The sequence below is a fragment of the Nannobrachium achirus genome (assembly GCF_963921795.1).
Source record: "Nannobrachium achirus genome assembly, chromosome: 5".
NCBI lineage: Eukaryota > Metazoa > Chordata > Actinopteri > Myctophiformes > Myctophidae > Nannobrachium > Nannobrachium achirus.
Window position 1 is genome coordinate 51,877,709 of NC_137814.1, and position 24,291 is coordinate 51,901,999.

The 24,291-nt window shown below is 42.4% G+C and overlaps 1 protein-coding gene across 2 annotated transcripts in view; it reads left to right on the forward strand.

Moving 5' to 3' along the window:
- Window positions 1-1,646: 1,646 nt before the first annotated feature.
- The window catches only part of pitrm1 (pitrilysin metallopeptidase 1), a 29,246-nt gene continuing 6,601 nt past the window's right edge, over window positions 1,647-24,291 (forward strand). Inside the window, exons 1-20 of one of the 2 annotated variants that reach the window (XM_080725182.1) lie at window positions 1,647-1,830; window positions 3,169-3,271; window positions 3,600-3,706; window positions 4,444-4,595; window positions 6,786-6,900; window positions 7,789-7,885; window positions 8,514-8,674; window positions 9,160-9,286; window positions 10,642-10,730; window positions 11,423-11,551; window positions 12,158-12,271; window positions 13,368-13,464; window positions 15,137-15,271; window positions 16,246-16,384; window positions 17,868-17,984; window positions 19,514-19,643; window positions 20,041-20,161; window positions 21,372-21,448; window positions 21,850-22,015; window positions 24,015-24,115. In XM_080725182.1, coding sequence (XP_080581308.1) covers window positions 1,784-1,830; window positions 3,169-3,271; window positions 3,600-3,706; window positions 4,444-4,595; window positions 6,786-6,900; window positions 7,789-7,885; window positions 8,514-8,674; window positions 9,160-9,286; window positions 10,642-10,730; window positions 11,423-11,551; window positions 12,158-12,271; window positions 13,368-13,464; window positions 15,137-15,271; window positions 16,246-16,384; window positions 17,868-17,984; window positions 19,514-19,643; window positions 20,041-20,161; window positions 21,372-21,448; window positions 21,850-22,015; window positions 24,015-24,115 — 2,324 coding nt within the window. In that variant the 5' untranslated portion in view covers window positions 1,647-1,783. The remainder of the gene's footprint in view (window positions 1,831-3,168; window positions 3,272-3,599; window positions 3,707-4,443; window positions 4,596-6,785; window positions 6,901-7,788; window positions 7,886-8,513; window positions 8,675-9,159; window positions 9,287-10,641; window positions 10,731-11,422; window positions 11,552-12,157; window positions 12,272-13,367; window positions 13,465-15,136; window positions 15,272-16,245; window positions 16,385-17,867; window positions 17,985-19,513; window positions 19,644-20,040; window positions 20,162-21,371; window positions 21,449-21,849; window positions 22,016-24,014; window positions 24,116-24,291) is intronic. The other variant, XM_080725183.1, reaches the window with a different exon arrangement.

Sequence of the window (24,291 nt, forward strand, 5' to 3'; positions counted from 1 at the left end):
GCCTCCGTCTCTCTCAATGCATTATAGCAGTGCATCATCATTCCACTTTGTCTGATCAAGGTTATGGCTGACAGAAAGTCAGCCAACACGTGGGAGCGTGCTTAACAGCAGACAGTCAAGTAGGCTAATAACAATAATAATTTGGAAGAAAAAACCTCCAGCCTCCTTCCCCAAGGGCAGCTGTTTGTGTCCAGTTCGATTACCCCTCAATTTCTTGTCACTGAGAATTTAAAGAACGGCCATGGGCATCTCAAATCAGATTCATGACACAACTATTTTAGTAGCTGTCATTATGAACATGAGGGTCAGGGGGTTTGTCTTGATGAAAACTGGTTGTCTGTGTGACTCCTGCAAAAGTATATTGCATACACATGCATATTTGTATATAATACAAAATGTATATTTTATACACATTCCGGGGACTGCCCATAAGTCCTACATATCATTAGTCCTACATCTCATTAGTCGTAATTTTGTAAGGGTTAGGTTTAGGCATAGTTTTACGGTTAGGTGTAGGTTTAGGCATAGTATTTTCACCAGGTTAACATTCACCAGATTCGGACTAATGGGATGTAGGAACAATGAAATTACAAATGCCATGGCACCAACATTCTGATAGCGTTATGACTTCTGCAAATGAGTAGGCCTATGTCTTGTAAAAGGGACAGAAATCTGTATTTTGGAAGGTCAGGTACGTGTTCATATTTTGCATAAACCCCTTTTAAAGCCAAACAAAACATTGCTCTGTTGCCAAACATTCAGTAGCAGATGTGTATTTTACATAATCATAAAGAGTTACTGACAAATGACACGATTATGAGAAAATTGGGCACAAGATAACACCATCACTTTAGTTTGAACTCAATGTACAGTGTGTTCTGATGATGTCTACCGCATAGTACTGTGTTCTTTCTTGGGCGTATCCTTTTAGTTGACCTTGTACCAGTGAACTGTACTCTCTTGAAACTGTACCTTTTCCTACGTAACTTCTAATAAATTCATCAACCAACCAATCAATCAATCAATCAATCAATCAATCAACCAACCCATCACTTTGAACCTAATGTACAGTACACTAAACTAAACCCATATGACAATATCTGTATTCCAGCGACCTCTGCTGGATAAAACAAATACAACCAGAGACCTATCTTTAGTAGGCATAATATACAACATAAACGTTGACTCTGTCACTCCAGGGAGAAGGGAAAAAAACTAATCAATGTAGAATGTAAATTAATAAAATATAAGTTCAAATGTAATACTACAATGCTGGTTGGGTGAATACATTAAGAAAACACTTGTGTCCTTCAAAGAAAACTATCTGAGCAACCATGCGTCATGATGATTTGGTAACTTCCTAAACAAAAAAGATTACCCAATCACGTCGGCAGTTCTTCCCCGGCTCGACCAATCAGACACGAGGATATTGGTCGGTCGAGGTGACAATCACGGACGTCTAGAATCGCTCAACGAGGCTGTTGTGTTCGTCGATCTCAAAGCCATGTGGATGGGAATGACGCACGGCTCAGTGGGACGATTAGTAGTTTAAAGATCAGCGCTCCGCGCAGTTGCTCCTTCCGTTTACACGCGCACCACCGACCCCAATGTGTTAGCTCCAGCAGGCATGAGAGAGAGGGCATGGACTCTACTAGAGGATGCTCTTTAAAACGTTTAGATTTAGTGAAAATAACTGATATTGTATGATTATTATGAGTGTTCACCACCTATGAGGAAACTGTTATATAAACTTATAATATTTGAGAGACAACATTAAGAAGCGATGTTTCGGCAGACGAGAACGGTGCTCCAGAAACTTGGATGTCTGAGGTGATTCTAAACTATTTTATGAACAACCTCATACAGTAGTCTAGGTGGTTACCCGTTAAATCATATGATTATTGTCACTTTTAAAAATATTGAATATATTTTACACTTTAGTCAAAATAATGTATGATGCAACGCCACCGTAAACTGTGACATTACCATACAGTCGGACATACGTATACAGTGGGGGTATTTATGAATGGGGATTCTTCTAAGTGGGGGTGTTTCTGAATGGAGGTCTGCCCCCACAAGGTCGATTTAAACCGAAGAAAGCACAACATGGCTTGTTTACACTGGGGTCCTTCTACTCAATTCATAGAGTATTCAATTCATATTACACATTTTTCATGTATTATTGGGACTATTCGTAATTCCATTATGAAAGTCCGACGTCTCTACTCCGACAATGTACATGGCTACGCGTGCGGATATGTAGGTTTTAGAGCACGTGAACTGCAACATTAAAAGGTTCCCACGCCCTGTGTGTACTGTGTAGTGTGTACTCACCCAATAGTAAACTGCTGTTAGTTGGGTTCAGCCTTTGTCATCTACTGTAGTTGCATATCCATTTGAAAGTTGTGGCAGCAGAAAACGTGTTTTGTAAATCATATCCCAGAGCTTCTCATGGACAACATTCCTCTCTCCACTTCCTCCAGCGAGCACATAGGAGCGTATGGGGGCGGGGCACTCAATTAACAGGTGTGATTAATTTCCTCATACCATCACCAAGCACTGTAGCTGTATGTGCTCACTGCTCACCAAAGGAAGTTTACACATTCAGTTCAGTCCTATGACCCTTGCTCCATCACATGCAGAGAATGTTGTAGTTAATAAAAAATAACAATAATAATAATAATCATAATCATAATAATACAGGCGTTGACACTACGGGTTGCCCAACATTTCGGGCAGGCAGAGTTTGCTTTCTGGTTGCCCGACCGAGAGGACACAACTGTCTTCTGTCTATAAACACCCGAACGTGGCCAGAGCGCTCTGTCTTCTGGTCAAGTGTGATGGTTTCACTGTTGTTAAAATATAAAATAACAGGAGTGAAGTGTGAACCCATAGTCAGTCATAGCTATGTAGGTATTTGGCATAAAAAATGAGGCATGATTTTCATCGCACAGACCCAGAAAGTAAAGTAAATAAATAAATAAATTGAACAGTAATTCAGATTTTACCTAATCATATACAATGGACGATTTACTTATCAGGCAAGTAGGCATGACCTTTGGGCAAGTAGAACATGCCTCTGAGACCTTAGTGTCAGCATCTGTAATAATAACGATAAAATGAATGTAATGTAATATCTGTGCTAATACTAAGCTGTGTCTCTTCTAGTTTCAGGGGACAACGTTCATGGAGGTTACAGAGCACCTCAGCCAGAGAGAGAGCGTTGCAGTACCAGGCAGGACAGCAGATCCATGGCTTCACCGTCCGAGAGGTACAGCCAATATCAACCTCAACTCAACCACTTCTAACACGGCGTCCCTATTATAAGCACAAGCAAACTGTTCAAATGTTTTGGACTCATTTCAGGAGTGTTTCAAATATAGTATAGTGTAGTATAGTGTTTCAAGTATAGTATAGCTGATTTATCTGTTGTTTTGGAAATGTTTGAATTGTGGTTAAACTTTCTCCAGCACACTGCAGACTGACGACGCTCCACCAACTTAGAAAATAAATATTTGAACGCATGTTACCTTACCTTAAATTACTTTACCATCACTAGCAGATTTTATTTAGTAAAGATTTGTTGTTCATTTGCCCAGGTTGTAGCCGTCCCTGACCTGTTCCTCACCGCGGTAAAACTGACCCATGACAAAACAGGAGCCCAGTACCTACACGCTGCAAGGGATGACTCCAACAATCTGTTCAGGTTGGCCTAAAACTATTTGATAACATAATGCGACACTCATGCATCTCAAATACTGTCCATCACTGTTGCATATCGTCTCTGTCGGGTGGAAACATGTCCAAAACGGTTGCTTTTCAGAATTCAAATAAAAGATTTTGCAAAAGTAGCAACACAACAAGTTAGAACAAGGGTCTTCAACAGGGGGTCCAGCACCCCTAGGGCGTCCTCAGAGTTACTACAGGGGGTCTTCCAAATCTTTGTGTGATAGAAACCTTTTTTCTCCTTTTTTAGTATTAACCATTTGAACCCTAGCGTCCCTATTCTGAGAACTTTAGCCAAAAAACGCAGATCTACAAGCTCACAACGCCTCGCGCTGCAAGGCGTTGTGAGTTTGTAGATGGGCTATTTTCGGCAAAGAGGTTTGATGTAGAGGGGAAAAAGAGCAGACAAGTACAGAGTGAAAGGTCAAGTTTATTAAGTATTGACGGTTCAAGTGGTTAAATATCTGAAAACACAAATTGACATGAATCCAATATACACTGATGATCGTGCTGTTAAGCAATGAAACTATATGGAATCTATGAGAAGGTTGTGGGGGGTCCCTGCTTCATCTCTCTCTCAACCAAGGTGTCCTTGGCCTGAAAACATTGAAGACCCCTGAGTTAGAATAATGAGATAGGAGGTTTAGGCCTGAAAGCGAGAATATATTTTAGAGATGCATGAGTTCCCCCAGGTTAACTGTTCTGTAACTGCTCCAGTGTTCAGCTCCGGACCACCCCCATGGACAGCACGGGGGTCCCACACATTCTGGAACACACCGTGCTGTGTGGCTCGGAGAAGTACCCCTGCCGAGACCCCTTCTTCAAGATGCTCAACAGGTCCCTCTCCACGTTCATGAACGCCTTCACAGGTACGTTTACTACGTTATGGAATGTGCCTCAATGTGTGGGCTTATTGAGAGAGACCACCACACCATTTACCACAGTCTCTGCACAATATCGACTGTCTTAACACTTGGGATGCCATTATTTTTTGTAATTATTTGGATACAGAGTATCCTCTCTGTGTTCACTGCGCTTTATTTTGAAGAGCCCTGGAAGCCACGATTGTGTCCAGGTAGTGGAAATTCACTAAATCCGGATGTAGACCGGGGTGTTTACTTTCACACGGAAATGAGAAATTCTAGGTCCAGTGTCGCCGTGAAAAAAAGGGTTTCTCGGCGATCAAAGCGTTTTTGGAAGTAGATTCCGAGATAAAGCCGTTTCTTTGCAGCAGCAATGAATAGGAACCTATGGAGATTACACGCTTCCTGATGATGGTGGCCGAGCTGCATCATGGGATATGACGGTTTTTTTTCCCGCTCCCCACCGGCCTCTGCAGCGCCTGTTTACCCCGTTACCATGGTAACCATCTAACACGTCCCTGGACGGGCGTCCAGGTGGCGTTGCACGGCGGTAATCCCTATCACGTTCCTGGACGTAATTGGCATCGGAAGTATTAATGTAGTCCCAGTCACTGAATTTCCACATTGTGACAGAAGCGTTCATTAGAGTCTGGAGTCATTCAATGTGACTACGAGCCGATCCATGCCGTCGTAAGCTACGACAGATAGCTGCCAGTGTCAGACAGATCGTGGAGTGTGGCTGGTGCTATGACACCACCTGTCAACATTAGGCCATTAAAACAGCTGTCTTCTAAATAAGAAAAAACTAAACTTTAGTTTTAAAAACATACACATCAGCATGAAGTTCCAAAAAGCGTTTGAACAAAGTATCAACAAGTAGAAATAGCAGTATGTGACCACTATCCCCGTCTCACATAGCATTAGTGGTATGACAAGGCGTCAATCACTGAAAACCAAAAGAGAACGCTCCCACACTGTGGGCTCCAGTTGCGGAATTCTTTATTGCACCCGAGTGCTTGCAGAAATAAAGAATTCTGCTACTGGAGCCCACAGTGTGCAAGCCCTTTCTTTTGGTTTTCATGTTATGTATTTTTTTTTTCTTCTTTTTTTTCACTCAGCACCTGCCCAACTTCGGGTGTGGATGTGCGTGTCTCTCCTCCTTTTAGGGAGTCAATCACTGTCTACTAGTCTATTTGCAGCAGACAGTTTCGTGACTAATGGCATGTCGATGTTATCAGCTCCCATTGGAAAATTGCCAACAGATGTCTCTTATGTCAAGTCAGAAATCTTCCGTTCCTTTTTTCTTCTCTTCTGGAGGTTAAAATATCCAGGCATAGAATTGACAGACTTTGGTCATTGTCTTGTTGCACAATGTGACAGGTAGTCAATTAATTTCACACAGCCTGAATTAGTGTCTCAAGATTAGACCTTTTTTTCCCATTATACAATGTGACATGTCATGACTGTATGCAGTTGTGCACAGATTTGCACACTATAATACTTTGATAGATACTTATTATACCATATGATGCTTTACAGTCATCATCTGCTAGACTGCTATATCAGTGTTATGGTATGGGATTAGTCTGCTGTCTAATGTGTTTGAATATTGAATATTTTAGTCACAATGATTAACAGCACAAGTACAGTAGTCACATTTGAGATGCAGCACAGCACAGGTACAGTTAGACATCCTGCCCAACAGGAACATCCAAATAAGGCCTTTTACGGTCTTGTTTACGTTGGAAGTTGTTTAGGTTGTCATCTTTCTGATTGTATAGGGGCTTTTAAGCCGTGACATCATTTTGTAGGCAGAGGAGAACTCTGCCCCCAGAGCATTTTCTGTCCCTCGCTATTTCAACAGATCCGAGACAAAAATAACGACTAAAGTATAATTCTAACACTTTCCTTTCAACAACAAAGAGAAGAAAAATGTGTAAATAGTAAAAATAGTAAAAAGATTCACGGAAACTGGGGGCAGAAATTCTCCTCTGCCTACAAAATGATGTCATACTTAACAGCCCCTATTGTGAATCCATGTTTGTATATTTCGTTAGTTGGACTATCTTTTATTATTGGTTTGTTGCTGCTTTATGTACATTTACTGTATGTCATGTTAACTTATACTGTAGTGTGATTCATCGTTCAGAGTGTGTGTGTTAATCCACATCTATCATTTTAATTATTTATTCATAGCCAGTGACTACACCATGTATCCATTCTCCACCCAAAATGCGAAGGACTTTCAGAATCTTCTGTCGGTCTACCTGGACGCCGTGTTTTTTCCTTGTCTACGAGAGCAAGACTTTTGGTCAGTATGTTGTAGCTAATATGGCAGATCTAAATGATGTTTGTGTTAACTTGTTTTGCGTACTAGGTGTGTGGGTACTACCGCATCAGAACAACTCAGACAGTGAGGCAAGTTAGTCACAGAGAAGTATGTTAAATTGATTGATTTTCTAAATGCTCTCCTCTGATTGTCTAAACCAGGGGTTTTCAAAGTGGGTGACGGGGCACCCTGGGGTGCCGCGGCGGCAGTCCAGGGGTGCCACGGGATAATTTGATAATATTTGGAATTTATTTGGACACTTGAAAAAATATTTAGTATCATTTTAAACTTTTCAGTCAGTTGTAAACAAAATGGCTATTATCTCAACGTTTTCCTCACAACGTAATATAATATTGTTACTGTCAGGCAGAAACCTTGTATCTCCAAGTTTCAAATGTGTACGTCTTTTGGTAAATCAAAGCCCTGCTTCATCATACAAGACTGTCGCAAAAAACGAGTGAAAACAGCCGATCTACAAGCACACAACGCCTCGCATCGCGAGGCGTTGTGTGCTTGTAGATCGGCTGTTTTCACTAGTTTAGTAAATTTTATAGATGATAAATACAAAACGAATATTTTTGGACATACAAGGTTTCCACCCGAAAACAACGATATGCTATAAATATAAGGTGCTGCCTGGGAGTGAAAATTATTATGGGGTGCCTCGGATTAAAAAAATATTCATGGGGTGCCCTGAGACGAAGAAGTTTGGGAACCCCTGGTCTAAACATTCTGGGCATTGTACTGTTTTATGAGGTAAACCCCACCCCACCCATCTCTGGCTCTCCAAGCAAACCAAGCATTTGCCAATTGTGTTTAATCCAGGTCTGTTAGAGCCATAATGATGTGTATTGTGTATTCACCTTCCAGGCAGGAGGGCTGGAGGCTGGAGAACGAGGACCCTACAGACCTCAACTCCCCTCTAGTGTTTAAAGGAGTGGTGTTCAACGAAATGAAGGGGGCTTTTGTAAGTTCATCGTATCTGCAACAAAGTCTCCTCACTATATCAGCCTTAGATAAATGCATGTGGACCATGATCCCATTTGTGTGTTGGTGTTGTGCAAATTGACTGTGTGTGCACGCAGTTCTCTGATAAAATTGTACGTAATACATGTTATTTGTGAAGCATGAGTTATGCAAAGGTTGTAATTAATTTAGGGAGCAATTAAGAGATGTAATAGAATAGACCGCAATAGCAACAGTTTACAAAGAATAAGGGGAGACTTACTTGTCTTTTGGAGTATTATGTGAACCATGTTTTTAAAAGTCTCTTCAGAGTGAGCAGTGGAAAAACAGAGAAATGTGCCTGAGTGACATAGTCTACACATCGCTCTAGAGGCACATACAGTAGCACTTCGTTCCCGTGCTATGTAATACTCCAAATTACAAGTAAACCGATTCTGATGTTTCTAATCAGCAAAGTACTTGTTTAATGTTATGTAGAGTTGAAGCATACAGTAAGTACTTACAGTAACAGGGACAGGGAGAACAGAAACACATCCTCACATATTGTGCAGCGATGATAGACTTCCAGTACTGCATATTCAGACCTGATCTAAATGTAACTGTACTCTCCGATGTTTTGGTTTCCCCAGTCCGACAACGAGCGCGTGTACGCCCAGCACCTGCAGAACAAGCTGTTCCCAGACCACACTTACTCTGTGGTGTCAGGAGGAGAGCCACTGGACATCCCTGACCTCTCCTGGCAACAACTGAAGCACTTCCACGCCACGCACTATCACCCCAGCAATGCCCGGTACGCACACAGTCACACCTTCGAAATACTAGCTTCAGGAGCACACGTACACACACACACACACACACACACACACACACACACACACACACACACACACACACACAGACACACACACACACACACACACACACACACACACACACACACACACACACACACACACACACACACACACACACACAAAGACATGTGTCAGCCAGAGACAGATTAATGCACATGATTTATGTGCTGAGGCACAGGGCACCATGCTTTGAGGGGCACCAAACGCTGTGGAGAAAGTGAAAGAATACGGAACTATCGCAGCAAAGGAGACGAAATCTATAGCAAAGGCTGCTGAAGGAGCGCTAAAACGAAACATGAAACATATCCGCGAAGCCTCTATTTTCCGCTCACCGAAACGGGTCGGCAATATGAGAACGTTAGTAAGTGTACCCTATGTATTTTGGCATCATCTTCTTACCGTTCCCCACCTCTCTCCCCAGGTTCTTCACCTATGGAGACCTGCCATTGGAGCAGCATCTCAAACAGATCGACGAGGAGGCTTTGTCCAGGTTTGAACGCACGGAGCCCAACACACAGGTCCCCTCCCAGCCGCACTGGACCAGCCCTGTAAGACAACAGTCTAATTATTGAATTTATTTGATACCAAGTTTAGAGAGGGGGGGATATGTGAGACTCAACAATACAGACATAACGGTCAGGAATTAACTCATTCGCTGCATTTTAAAAATAGCTGCCAAAGTGCCAGGATGCCACAAGTCTCCATAGACTTCCATGTAAATCATAGGAAACTCGGGCGTGACGGCGTCAGAGTATGGGAATAACTCTGGAAACTCGTGAGGGGGCAGCAAATGAGTTAATCACAGATAACGAGATGGCTCACCCAAACAACATTAACGGGGGAGGCATTGGAAGTGAAGTGTCACTGCGAAAAGCCCCGCAGGAACACAGAAGGCCAAAATACTTCAGCAGCGCACATGCTGTAAATGGTAAAATAGCAGCTGGTGTAGCAGCTGGTGGGTGAGACGAAGACGAAGGAGAGCTCCAGGCAGGAATAACCCCACAATACTGGAGATCTCTACGCACCTGTTTCACTTCAAGACCTCAAAAGGGAGCCACCCATTGCCTCCCCGGAGGAGCCTCTTGTTGCTTATAGAGCAGGAGAGAGGAGTTTAGCCTTGGCCAGGAGGAGGAGATGGACAGTGACTTGGCCACCACTGCTGACCCGCCATCGTAGCGTGTAGCTGTCAGGGTCGAAACACCTGATGATCGATGGGTACCGCCTGAAGACATCAACTCTTCCTGGCCAAAGCTACATTCACCAAACTTGAATGAAGGAGAAGCATCTTTAGATGTAATTATGATCAGAAAGAAATCACTGAATGTCCTTTACAGGGTCTTTAAACATTCAAATGGTCAAACTGTGTGTTACTATACAGCAGGGTTCCCCAATTAGTTTTCCCCAAGAATTATGTCTAGGGTACCAAGCAAAGGGCCACAGCATTGCAGGGGGCGACGGTGGCGTTCCTACTACTCCAGTGGCAGTTCAGATATCGTCGTTGTCGGGTGAAAATCTTCTATGTCCAAAACCGTTCGTTTTGCATTTATCATTTTAAAAATGACTTAAACTAGTGAAAACAGCCGATCTACAAGCACACAGCGCCTCGCACCGCGAGGCGTTGTGTGCTTGTAGATCTGCTGTTTTCACTACTTTTGTGCGACGGCCTTGTTTGATGAAGCATAGCTTTAGCTTGCGAAAGAACGTACACATTTTGAGATACGGGTTTTCCACCTGACAACGACGATATACTAGTGTTGTTGCTGCTCTTATACCACCATTATTACTGGGGTTGATGGGGGCCAGACAGTAGCCCCCCGCGGGCCGCAAATGGCCCGCGGGCCGCCCATTGGGGAACCCTGCTATACAGTATGGTGTATACAGTATGTGTTTGTTTTTCCCCCAGAGGGAGGACCATGTTACATGCAGCCCTGATGCCATGGCTCCAGACCCTGCCAAGCAGAACACACTGTGTATGAGCTATCTGCTGGGAGAGTAAGTCCTACCAGTTAGGGCTGTCACGGTTGACGGTATAGGAATTTCACCCATTGTGGCATATATATATGGCATATATATATGTGGCACATATACGGTATTATTGCGTGACACCACCTTTTTGAAGCGGTGAAAGCCGCTTCCAAGGAGTGGCTTTGTCTGTCCCGTACAGTCTGTCCCATAGGCTTCCAAGGAGTCCCGTGTCCGTGTCATGTCCCGTGCATGCAGTATTGAGGATTGGTCAAGCTTCACATGACAATTTGGCCCTCCAGACAAAATCATTCATTCATTAAGAATTCATAAAAATAGAGAACTAAAACACATAGAAAGTATAGACCTAGAACACAGAATGTATAGATCTAGAACACAGATTTCATAGCTCTAGAACACATAGAATAAAAATTCACCGCTTCACTTCGAACCGAGGTTTGATTTTTTAGTGCTATATGAATGAGCAATAAACAAAATTTTACTATTTACTATTACTATTTGTACATAATCCTCTATCTTTGTTGATTAGAGATTATCAATAATGCTCCTTTCACAGTGTCTGTTCATGTTGTTTCTGGAATTGACTCCAATAGAACAAACATGGTCATCCCCATTGGCTTCATTGTAGCAAACATTAGAAATGGGGATGTTTTGTCTCAGGATAAATGACTGATTCTATCTGTTGTGTTCTCTCTGTCCAGCATCACAGATACATTTGAAGGCTTCACGCTCAGCCTGTTGTCATCTCTGATGATCTCTGGACCCAACTCTCCCTTCTACAAGGCCCTCATTGAGCCCAAGCTGGGAACAGACTTCTCCTCTGTTGTGGGGTATGTCTGTCCACTGTACACCAGCACCACAAGAAGCTAGGGCTGTCACCATTATGACATTTTACATGACGATTCATTGTCACTCAAATTATTGCGATTAACAATTCAATGGTGTTTTCCAGTACTGGAAAAGTTTGGGAATTGATCAAGGGTCCTGGAAGGTCCTGGAAGAAATACCTATGAATTGTCTTTGGTTATTGATTTTGTTAATACCTCTGAAATGACAAATTAAACACTGGCCAAATTGTCAAATATATAGAGGCAGAAATTGTGAAAATAGCAGATCTACATGCTCACAACGCCTCGAGGCGTTGTGAGCATGTAGATCGGCTATTTTCACAATAAAACCGTGTTATACAATTCCTCAACTCTCTTCAAATATGATTATTTCGGGGGTCACGGCCTGAAAAGTTTGGGAACCACTGTCTTTGGACATTGCGCATAGGAGTAAGCGACTCGTTTTTGAGCTGAATTATTAAATATATAGTCCTGGAAATCGGATTAAATATTCTGGAAAAGTTTTGGAAAGGTTTTGGAAATTAATTGGTAAAGATGTGTGGGAACCCTGGAACCTGTTTGACTCCATGTAAATCTTGTGTTGTCCAGGTATGATGGCAGCACCAAAGAGGCATCGTTCAGCATTGGACTGCAGGGAATGGCTGAAGAGGACATCGAGAGAGTCAAACACATCATCAGCCAAACCATCGAAGACATCATCCAGTACGTACAGTTAGGGGTGTCGCACCAAAATCTGGGCCCTGCTGGGTACAAGGATTCAATGCGGGCCCCCCATGGATGTTCTTCATAGGGGGAGGGGGTTTAACCCATTTAGACTGGGAACACATTATTACGCGTTATTTTGTGCTTTAACTATTGAAAAATAACAGATATACAAGCCTTTTAATATTTCAAATCCTTCTAAGATTTTTTGAAAAACCTATTGTTTCTACATATGTTAGTGATTCTCAATTCTTTTTACGTGAAGGACCCCCAAAATGAAATGTATTTGGCCACGGACCCCCATCTCAAACCATTTAGTTCCAGGGACCCCCCAGAAGCAAAATTTGAGTTACAAACTTAAACTTAAAAAATACATATATTCAAAGATTTGCACCCATTTTCACAGCTTTTCAAAAATAGCAGATCTAGTACAAGTTCGCAGTGCGGCACTCGGTTATAAAATAATTAAGGCCCCTACACCTTGGGCCCTAGTAACTCAGTCCCACTTTTCCCTTGTGGGACTGACGCCCCTGCATACAGTATCATACTTAGTAGATATAAATTGTATCTAATGATTATGATACTATATCTCGACTATACTATATGACAGGGGTCTTCAACAGGGGGTCCGCGACCCCTAGGGGGTCCGCGGAGGTACTGCAGGGGGTCCGCGAAATTATTGCTTAAAAAAAAAAAAAAAAAAAAAATCATGATTCTATCCATTTTGAATAGCTTGAATACATGATTACTATGCAATTGACAGATTGTTGATATTATTGACATTGGTTCTCAGTTAATAAGTAGTTTAGAAATGGTAGTGGTACGGCCCACCCTGCTCGCTGTAACTTGTACATCTTTAAACCCCCCCCACCCTACGAGGTGGTAGGGGGTCCCTGCTCCATCTCCCCATCAGTTTGGGGGTCCCCGGCCTGAAAACGTTGAAGACCCCTGCTATATGACCATATTATATGATATGATATATATCATATAATAAAACTCAGCGAAGCAAAAGGCCACACACAGTGAGTGTAGTTTTATGAATACATACCACATGCAGTGGAATCTCATTGCGTTTAATTATGATGATTTAACACAGGAATGGCTTCGAAGAGGAGAGGATCGAGGCTCTTCTCCATAAGATAGAGATCCAAATGAAGCACCAGTCTACAAGCTTTGGCCTGACTCTGGCCTCAGTAAGTACTGTACAGACGATTTTAGCCCTTCGTAGCTCACGCATGGTCGTAGAGACCGAGCCCTGGCCGTCATGTTCCCGGGTTTACATGGGTTCGGGCAGAGCGACTTATTTAGCCCCCTACAACTACACCATCATTCAGATTTCACAAACAAAGTGCTTAATAAAGTCTCACACTTGTCTAAATACGGTACGGCATTCTATAATTACCCGTATCCTGTGTTCTTTAGTAGGAAGCCTTTTTTATCCGATCGTTTGCTGTGTTTCATTGTATTTCCTGGTGTTCCCTATGCGCACCAACCCCCATACATGGACACTGAGAACGGGGCGTGGCCTTGCAAAAATGGGTCCGGAAATACATGGGAAAACAGAAAACGATCGGATAAAAAGGCTTCTTATTAAAGAACACAGAGGATACAGGTAATTATAGAATGCCGTACCGTATTTAGACGGGTGTGAGACTTTATTAAGCACTTTGTTTGTGAAATCCGAATGTTGGTGTAGTTGTAGGGGGCTAAATAAGTCGCGCTGCCCGACCGAACCCATGTAAACCCAGGAACATAACGGTCAGGGCTCGGTCTCTACAAGCATGCGTGAGCTACGAAGGGCTCAAATCGCGTTTGGAAACCCGGCCAATGTTATTTTTATGTATAAATATCCTCTCTCCAATCAAGATGAAAAGCTAATCCATAAAATTGCCTGTTGTTATGTTAGAGTATGTCAGTCAACCTTGACTTCGCTGTGCTTAAGACCAAGCGCTGCATATCACACATGTGAAGGAACAAGGGACAAGAAAATGCTAAATGTGTATTTTCACTGAGGCAGACAACAATAGAACATGTGGTTCCTCAGTGCTCTGAAAACCTCAAGGGTCTTAGTAAAGAAATAAAACAACAACACAGGGAAGAAAATAACAGATTAAGTGGTATTGTAAATGTCACATTGTTTATACGACCACAAGCACAGCCTTGACTGTCTCTCTCCCACATATTTACAGTCTGACCTCCACCACAAACACATCGCGAATGCTCGGTATACAGTATTATGTTGCTACATCCTTGAATTATCCTTTTCCTTCTCCCGCTTCTTATGTTTCTGTCTGCCAAAAGAAACAAAACCGTGTACATAAAACAAAATCAGGGATTTGAACATTTCCATAGATTGTCCGGGCTGAGAGGCATCTCTAAACCTGTTTATTTTTCTGTCAGCCTGCTATAGAAAGCATTCTCCTACCGTATCTCCAACCACCAAAGGACACAGTTCAGCAGTGGGTCGTGGCATTCAGCAGCTAGTCAGTAATCTCAGGTTGTTTTGTTTGAAACCATTTAATGTCAATATGAGCAAAGTCACAATGAGTTCTAATGGTGAAATGTACAAACAAAAACCCAGACACACCGTGATAACGTGCTCAAAGAAATGTACAATATATAAAGGAATGTGTATTTCTCAACGCCGAAATAGTTACATGAGTGGAATTAATGAATTAACTGTGGATTGTATAATTTATATATTTTTTTTTTCGCAATGTCATGCCTGCTCTGTTTACTGTGTGTGCATGTGTATGTGTGTTTGTGTTTGTGTGTGTGTGTGTGTGTGTGTGTGTGTGTGTGTGTGTGTGTGTGTGTGTGTGTGTGTGTGTGTGTGTGTGTGTGTGTGTGTGTGTGTGTGTTCAGTACATAGCATCGTGTTGGAACCATGACGGAGACCCAGTGGAACTGTTACTGATCAGCCACAGTGTGTCACAGTTCAGACAGACTCTGAAGGACAACCCTCGCTTCCTCCAGGACAAGGTCCAACACTACTTCAAGGTGAATGACAGATCAGTATTATTGGACAATTTAGAGAACGTTATCATACTGTCCCATATTGCACTGATCAGAGCAATGGTCACTGGGGGCCACACATGGCTCTAGGGATGGGACTATAAGCGATATTATCGTTTATCGTGATAAAAAAAACACTCACGATAATCACATCCTGGAGATTAAATTTATCGTGAAATCGTCATCCCTCAGGCACTGGGATCAATTCACCTTTTATTTGCCGAGCTGCATATCCGGTACCACTTAAACCCTCTATTGGTAAAACGTACTTATAATATACGTACTTGATACAGACTTTTTTTTCACTCTCTACCAAATCTCTTTTCCAAAAACTAGCCGCTCTACAAGCTCACAACGCATCACAGCGCAACATGTTGTGAGCTTGTAGATCTGCTATTTTTTGGCAAATGTTCTACCCCAGGATAATGGATGTTTGGGATATTTTTATTATCACGATTTCTTTGGTCACAATAATCGTGATATGAAATGTTCATATCGTCCCATCCCTACATGGCTCGTGATGTGACATTCTCATGGCAGACCCCTGAATAGTGTTTGTACCAAGTTTGATGCGGATCTGAGAAACGGGTGCGCCTAAGTCCACACGTTACGTTTGTGGCGTCCATCGTCCACCCATTAGGCACTTTTAATATAGTATGGCAACCCTATTTTGGGCTATAAAAAAACACAAGAAATTTGGCATGAACAGTCCAGCGGTTTCCGAGATGAACTGCTCAAAAACAGACGGGTGAAAACACAATTTCCCCCTTAGCCTTCCTCTGACAGAGATGATAAAAAATAATAATACTTGAGATTATGTTTCACTGATTTTCTTAAAAAACAAAACAAACTAAAATAAAAGATTACGTTCTCACTGCAGGAAATCCATTTTATTTTGTTACTTAACAGATTTCCATTTAGTTTCTACGTTTTCTTAATTCAATCCCTCGTCCACACAGGAGAACACCCACAGGCTGACCCTGTCTATGAGCCCAGACGATGCCTATTTGGAGAAACAGGCCAAAGCAGAGGAGGAGAAGCTGCTGCAAAAGACCCAGAATCTGTCTGAGAGCGACAGAAAGGAGATCTATGAGAAAGGTCTGATATGAAATCTATGGTATTATTGGTTAAGGTCCTAATACTCTTAATGTATTAGGAAACTAAGCACTTACTGTTGAAAGTAGTGTTGCGCGGGTCATGTTTTTTTCATAACCCGCACGACCCACAGCCCGCACGGAACGTAACCCGCCCGCACCCGCGCCGCAGAACAATATACAAATCAACGAATCCGCCCGCCCCGCAACCCGCATTTAAAAAAAAGATGGTATATCATCTCCACAATAGCTCATCTTTATAAACGGCTCTTCTAAGTACCCAAAGTCGCTTTACAGAAAGGTTTACAGTAGCACAATATTGTCATGGGCTAAATAAACAAACGCGGTGTTCAAATTGGCGTTTAGCCTAAAAGACATTCATTCAAAGACATTCATTCTCTCTGGGGCATCGTCGGGGTGAGAATGGCGTTTCAGGTTTTATGTCAATCATATTTATACAGCGCCTCGCACATCAGAGTTGCCGTGCGACGACCCATACCTTTTCTGAGCTGAGGTCTCGCAACAGGGTGTTTTAACAAAGAAACAAGCCTATATCCATATCAATAGACCTGTATAGTAGGTGTTGAACGACCTTCGCGGGACGTCTCTAGAAGAGCGACCCCCCAAACATTGAATCAGCGCTGCAACACTGCTCGCACTTTAAACAGACAGCAAAAGACGGACAATATTAAATCCTGTTGGTTATTGATTAATCACCAGATTGGAGAGAAGGGAGCGACTCGACTCGAGGTGAGCGTGGTTGGTTCATTCAGTCAAAAAATCCTTCTCACTTGCGAAAGTTGTGTTTCAAATCGTATCCGTTGACTGGCTGGTTATATAACTTAACCGACACAAAGTATTTATAAACGGACTTGTCTTGTGTGGATGAGAGACATATAAGTGAAATTAGCTCCTTTCGGAACCCCTCACTCCACTGCTACGCAGCCCATCTCGGAGCTGCGTAGCCCCTCTCGGAGTGAGGGGTTCCGAAAGGAGCTAAAGTGAAATCCTGATCAACGACACGCGTTGAATTGTTTGTGCATCTTCTCTCTGCTGTGCTCACGACCTCACGTTGTGTCAAATGTTGGCAAAATGTGGTTCGCGTCCCCAACAGGAGCAGGACGGTCCTCGCACCAAGGAGCGGAGGAGAAACCTCGCTCCTCTCTGGCGCATTTTAAAACTCGCTCCCTCGTGCTATTCAAACGTTGTATTCTTATTCTTATAGGCCTACTCTTATTAAGAATAAAAGGCAAATAAGAACAGGTGATTATTCTTATTTATTTTTTGCACATGAGAGTGGTGATAACCCGCCCGCCCGCCGCCCGCCAATTGAGTCTGAAAACCTTGACCCACCCACCCGCATGCGGGCGGGTTGGCGGGCGGGTGGGGGCACCGGGTCGGCCCGCGCACCACTAGTTGAAAGACATTGTTTCCATTGTAAATAATAAGGAACATAATGTCTGTTTCTGTTGCTTTGTCTCCTGTAGGCTTGGAGCTGTTGGAAGCTCAGAGTAAGACGCAGGACGCCTCCTGTCTGCCTGCCCTGAAAGTGTCCGACATAGAACCCACCATACCCCTCACGCCGGTTGAGATGGGAAGTGCAGGTAACTAGAGGTTAAACTGACATGGGACTACCGATGCTGCCTTCACACTACCAGAGAAAAGCTATAAAACAGCCAAGCGTGGCCAGCTACATTGCCGCAGAGTCGCCATTGAAGTATTCCTCAAGCCGGTGTCTGCTTGTAGCTTCATGTCACCACCAGCTTCTATTGATAATTACTTGTAGCCCGTCACCTTATCGGTGCTAGTGTCTGAACACATTATCGATCCATTTGTCCTCCATGATGATACACAGAACATAATACCTTCCTTTTTCATGGAAATGACATTACGAGATAGGAGATCAGCATGCACCATTATTTAGTCACATCTAACATATAATTAGAGAGAGAGGTCAGTCAGTCAGTCAGTCAGTCAGTCAGTAGGTCACAAAATGCACAAAATGCATTATCTATTCACTCGCTTCAGCGACTGATCTCAAATTTAACATGGCATTGGTCATTAGCATTATACACACGGTGACGGAGCCCGAATTTCATTTTTCCCAAATTCTAGCGATTTATTCTTCACTCTACAGCTCTACAGCCTGTTGTCAGGGTTACGGTCCGTTCCTCCAGGCCATGGGATCTGTAGCCCCGGGCCCACACACACCTCTCTCACAGTTAGGAATGTTGCAGTCTCTCTCTCTCTCTCTCTCTCTCTCTCTCTCTCTCTCTCTCTCTCTCTCTCTCTCTCTCTCTCCATGGGTCACGCATGCAACGGGTGATGTGTGTCTCATCTTCCAACGGGTATAGAAAACTTATGTGGAGCAAATACATCCTCATACTTCTATTCACCTAATTTTGCTGTTAAATTATTTGTATCCATCATAAATATACACTCCTCCATGGGCTGCTCCTTACATTATGATGCTCCCACATATTCTCACGCACGCACCATGCAGTTACAGTTACTTTCCCCAAAACCCACACTCTGCACTTATTTTGCAGCACATATATTCGAACGGGTAAGGTCTAGTACTACTAATCATCAAGACATAGCTTAATTAGTAAAACTAGTTCTACAATGTTCCATATCTGCCTACCAACAAGTACTGTAAACTGTGTTCAGTACTTCTCATCACAACCCCATTTCTGTTCTTTTTTAACCACTTAACCATTTATTTAAACCCTCCAGACTTTGTAAATTGGACCTCTGTTGACTCAGTACTTGGACCACTTTTTTCCCCTCTACGCCAAACCTCTTTGCCAAAAATAGCCGATCTACAAGCTCACAACCTCTCACGTTGCCACGCGTTGTGAGCTTCTAGATCGGCTATGTTTGGGTAATGTTCCCCCCAAAATATGGATGATGGGGTTCATATACTTCACACCAGGGATCTATACTTATAGTTCTCCTCCTTTTTTTCAACACCAAATCTCCTCACTGTAAATAGCTGATCTACAACCTCACAACGTGTCGTGTTTTGTTGCGTTGTGAGCTTGTAGATCTGCTAATTTCCCCAAAAATGTTTACCTGTTATGACATGCCCACAATAGGGAGGCCTGAATGTCACTCTCCTGTTGTCCACCAGGTGGCGTCCCAGTGCAGTACTGTGAGCAGCCTACCAATGGCATGGTGTACTTCAGAGCCATGTGTAGTCTCAACACCCTGCCGGAGGACCTCAGGCTCTATGTCCCCCTGTTCTGTGGGGTTCTCACCAGGTGAGGGCGCTGTGTGTGTGTGTGTGTGTGTGTGTGTGTGTGTGTGTGTGTGTGTGTGTGTGTGTGTGTGTGTGTGTGTGTGTGTGTGTGTGTGTGTGTGTGTGTGTGTGTGTGTGTGTGTGTGTGTGTGTGTGTGTACAAATGGAACCACTGTTAGAGTTACAGACTTGTATGGGTCAATTTAGACCCCCATAAAGGAACCTACACTTTGAGAACCACTGCTGTAGGTAGATTAAAAGTGAAATATGACGCTACTGCATGTTTCTTCTGCCCTCTGAGAATCTTGAAAGGTGTGTAACACTGTGTGTGCGTGTGCGCGTGCGTGTGCGTGTGTGTGTGTGTGTGTGTGTGTGTGTGTGTGTGTGTGTGTGTGTGTGTGTGTGTGTGTGTGTGTCAGTATGGGCTGTGGCTCTCTGGACTACAGACAGCAGGCCCAGCAGATGGACCTGAAGACTGGGGGCATGTCTGTCTCCACACAGGTCCTCCCTGACTCTGCAGACCTGGACATGTATGAGCAGGTTAGTAAAACCAACCTGTCAACACGAGAACAGAACCTATGTGGAGTGGATGTCCTTCATTACTTGCACCAGCAGAGCAGAGCGCGCAACTACTACCGTTCGGTGCCGTCTGTTTCCGGTGTTCAGTGTACATGTTGATGCAGAGATGGGGCTCCTGGCTATAAAACAATCACTGGGAGAGGATTGAGAATTGAAAATACAATTCCTCCCTGCTCATCTAAATGTTTAAATTCTAAACACAGTCCTAAAATTGACATTCAGAACTAGATTAAAGATGACATTGCATCATCTGTTAACACAGAATAATATTGCCTTGGGTTGTGCAGGTGAGATTTTAGAAAACCTTATTGGTTTTGTAAGGCAAATCTCACCCCATTTAACAGTAATACAATATAAAATGTATGAGTGATTCCAGCAAATCCATAGTGTCGCAACTTTTGGCGTAGGGTGTCATAATTTACTTTATCAAATGCTTTGGACAGGCCAAGAATAATTCCCAAAGCATATTTATTATTATTGAATGCAGTATGAATTTTGTCAACCAGTTGAAGTATAGCCATTTCTGTAGAATGTTTTTTCCTAAATCCATATTGGTGTTCTGTTACAATCCATATTGATGTTCCATCATTTTGTTGTAAACCAACCTCTCCAAAATCTTTGCGAAACATGGGAGAACAGAAATAGGGCGATTGCGGTTGCTGAATGCACTATGGTCTCCAGATTTGTAAACAGGAACTACTTTAGCAATTTTAAGGTCATTTGGTATTTTTCCAGTTTCTAGAGATTTGGTGAAGATGTGGGTCAAAGGTTTAACAATAGCTTGACACGTTTTTTTGATTAGGTTAGACCTGACCTCATCATGACCAGCTGCTGTATCTTTCAGAGACATAATTATGTCTATGATTTCCTTCTCAGTAGGAGGCTTGAAGCTCTGAATAGAGGGATGGCGATGTATAAGGAACTTAGATGGAGACCCGGCCATACAGTAGGACTTATCCTTTCAGATAGAACTAACCAATGTTGACAAAATAATTGTTAAAAGCACATGCAATGTCAGATGGGTTAGAGTAGACTCTATTTTTGGACGAGTGGCTAAAGCTTTTTTTCCTATTTAGAAGGTGGTTGATGACTCCCCAGGTGGCCTTGATGTTTTCATTTCATACCATCAGAAACACATTGTAGTGAATGTCTTATCATTCCCTGTCACCAGGGGGTGCTCCTGCACTCATCTTGTCTGGAGAGGAACCTTCCGGATATGTTCCAACTTTGGAGCGACACTTTCAACAGGTACTGGATCTGGCATTCATACTCACTTTGGACCTGAATTTTACTTCAAGTTTATCGTAACATCACAAATTTACAGATGTTAAAAGAGCTTCCTGCAGCAGTTGCAAAATAGAAAATAACAAGCAAAGGAAAATGTATAATAACAAAACTGTATCAAAGATACATACAGTGTTTTCTCAAAAATAATTCTATAAGTACTGAGTACAGTACTTCCGTTTCTTGGTAAGTAAGAGACATCCCTTTGCAGCAGATATCAAATATGCTTTATATACTTTTTTATCGACTAATTGACCTACTTCATTGTACAGCAGTGTCACACGAAATGACCAAAAAATAGAGCTGCTAACCCGATAACTTTGTTATTGTGTTTGATGATAACATATATTTATTGTGCCCTCCAGCCCCCATTTTGATGACGAGGAACGTCTCAGGGTGCTGGTGATGATGTCAGCGCAGGAGCTGGCCAATGGGATCTCCTACTCTGGTCACATGTACGCCATGACCCGGGCAGCCCGCAGTCTTAGCCCTGCTGCAGACCTCCAGGAGACCTTTGGAGGGATGGACCAGGTGACCGCAGTTTAAACCATTATTTTATGCTTTAAGCTATTGAAAAATAGCAGATATACAAGCTCACAGCGCGTCACCGAGTTCTGCGCTGCAAGCTTGTAGATCTGCTATTTTTGAAAAATGGTGAAAATTCGCTCAAGTCTTTGAACATTTTTGACCCGATTCTATAAATGGAGAGGATGTAAAAAGTCAATGTCCACACATGATAAGCATGCTCTCCCGTCTTGATAAAGCGCTGCTGGGCAAAACGTTGTTTGGTTGAAAAAACTAAATTAAAGACAGGAGAGCATCATTATCGTGTGCAGACATTTCCTTTTTTATTCACTTGGTCGTTTTTGGATCCAGCACTGTGTATGCTGTGGGGATGTGCATATCCTATATCGTCGTTGTCGGATGGAAACCTTGTATGTCCAAAACCGTATTTTGTATTTATCATTTTTAAAATGATTTAAACTAGTGAAAACAGACGATCTACAAGCACACAACGCCTCGCACTGCGAGGCGTTGTGTCCATGTAGATCAGCTGTTTTCACTACTTTTGTGCGACAGCCTTGTGTGATGAAGCAGGGCTTTACTTTGCAAAGGTTTCTGCCCGACAGTGACGATATACATATGCTCTTGTCTTAAATGCAGAGGACACATTTCCCCAAGGGGACAATAAAGTAAATTAAAAATAACAATAACAATCTTTTTAAGTCAGCGCACACACGTCAGTATTACGACTAACAAGGTTATTTCACAGGTATTGCTGAGATGTATAAATAGCTGTGCTCCGAGTCCGTATTCTGAAATCTAAATGGATTTCTCAGACAACCCGAAGTCACATTAAAGGGATATTACACTTTCAAAGTCATTTTATCGTCTAATCAGGCTTTTATGAACACCCTGAACAGTTTTTAATTTGCTTGATTCAATATTTAGATATTTGATGTAAATGTTACCAGGCCCGACACGCCCAGGCCCTCTCCACATACACACCCATTGTAACTTCAAACTCCATTTTAACCATGATAGATTCATTAAAAACACCCGTTGTTTTTTCTGTTGACTCATACTACCCTCCTAATACGTGAGCAGGCCGTGTTTTTTCGATAACTTTTTTCATTAATTTTTAATAATTATTTGGGAAAATGAAAAATATTTAATACAAAAATGGATTATTAAAAATAAATGAAAAAGGTTATTGAAAAAACACGGCCTGCTCACGTATTAGGAGGGTATTATGAGTCACCAGAAAAAATAATGGTTGTTTTTAATGAATTTATCACGGTTAAAATGGAGTTTGAAGTTACAATGGGTGTGTATGTGGAGAGGGCCTGGGCGTGTCGGGCCTGGTAACATTTACATCAAATATCTAAATATTGAATCAAGCAAATAAAAAACTGTTCAGGGTGTTCATAAAAGCCTGATTAGACGATAAAATGACTTTGAAAGTGTAATATCCCTTTAACCCATTTTAGGCCTAGAATTATTGAATGCTTTAACCAGTGAAAAATAGCAGATATACAAGCTCACAGCTTGTAGTTCTGCTATTTTTGAAAAAGTCGTGAAAATGTGTGCAAATCTTTGAATATATGTATTTTCAAAGCGAACGTTTGTAACTAAAATTTTGCTTCTGGGTGGTCCCTGGAACTAAATATTTTGAGATGGAGGTCCGTGGCCAAATAAATATCATTTTGGGGGTCCTTCACATGAAAAGGTTTGAGAACCACTGACATTAGTAGTCTCTCAAGAACAGACTAACTGAGCTCCAGTTAAGTGAAAAGGACCAGCCAGATTGCTGACATAGAAACATAGGGTTTTCAAAAAACCTTAGAAGGATTCAAAAGACACTTATAGAATCGGGTCAAAATTCTAATTTTCACGATTTTTCAAAAATAGCAGATCTACAAGCTTGCAGCGCGGCACCGAGTGCCAATAGTTAAAGCATAAAATAATGATACACAATACTGTGTACCCGTTCTGAATTAATATTGTATTATTTTGTGTAACTCTACAGGTGAAGTTCATGAAGCGGATAGCAGAGATGCCCAGCCTCACCCAGGTCCTCAGAACACTCAGAACCATCAAGAAACACGTCCTGAACCCTGACAATATGAGGTGGGCTCAACTTATGTTTCTGAATATTGGCTATCGATAGTTTAGGATTTAGTCTTCAACGTTTTCAGGCCAAGGACCCCTTAGCTCTGAGAGAGATGAAGCAGGGACCCCCACTACATATCGTATTGTGTTGCAGATTAAAAATGTACATGGATTATTTCTTATAATCTCAGTTT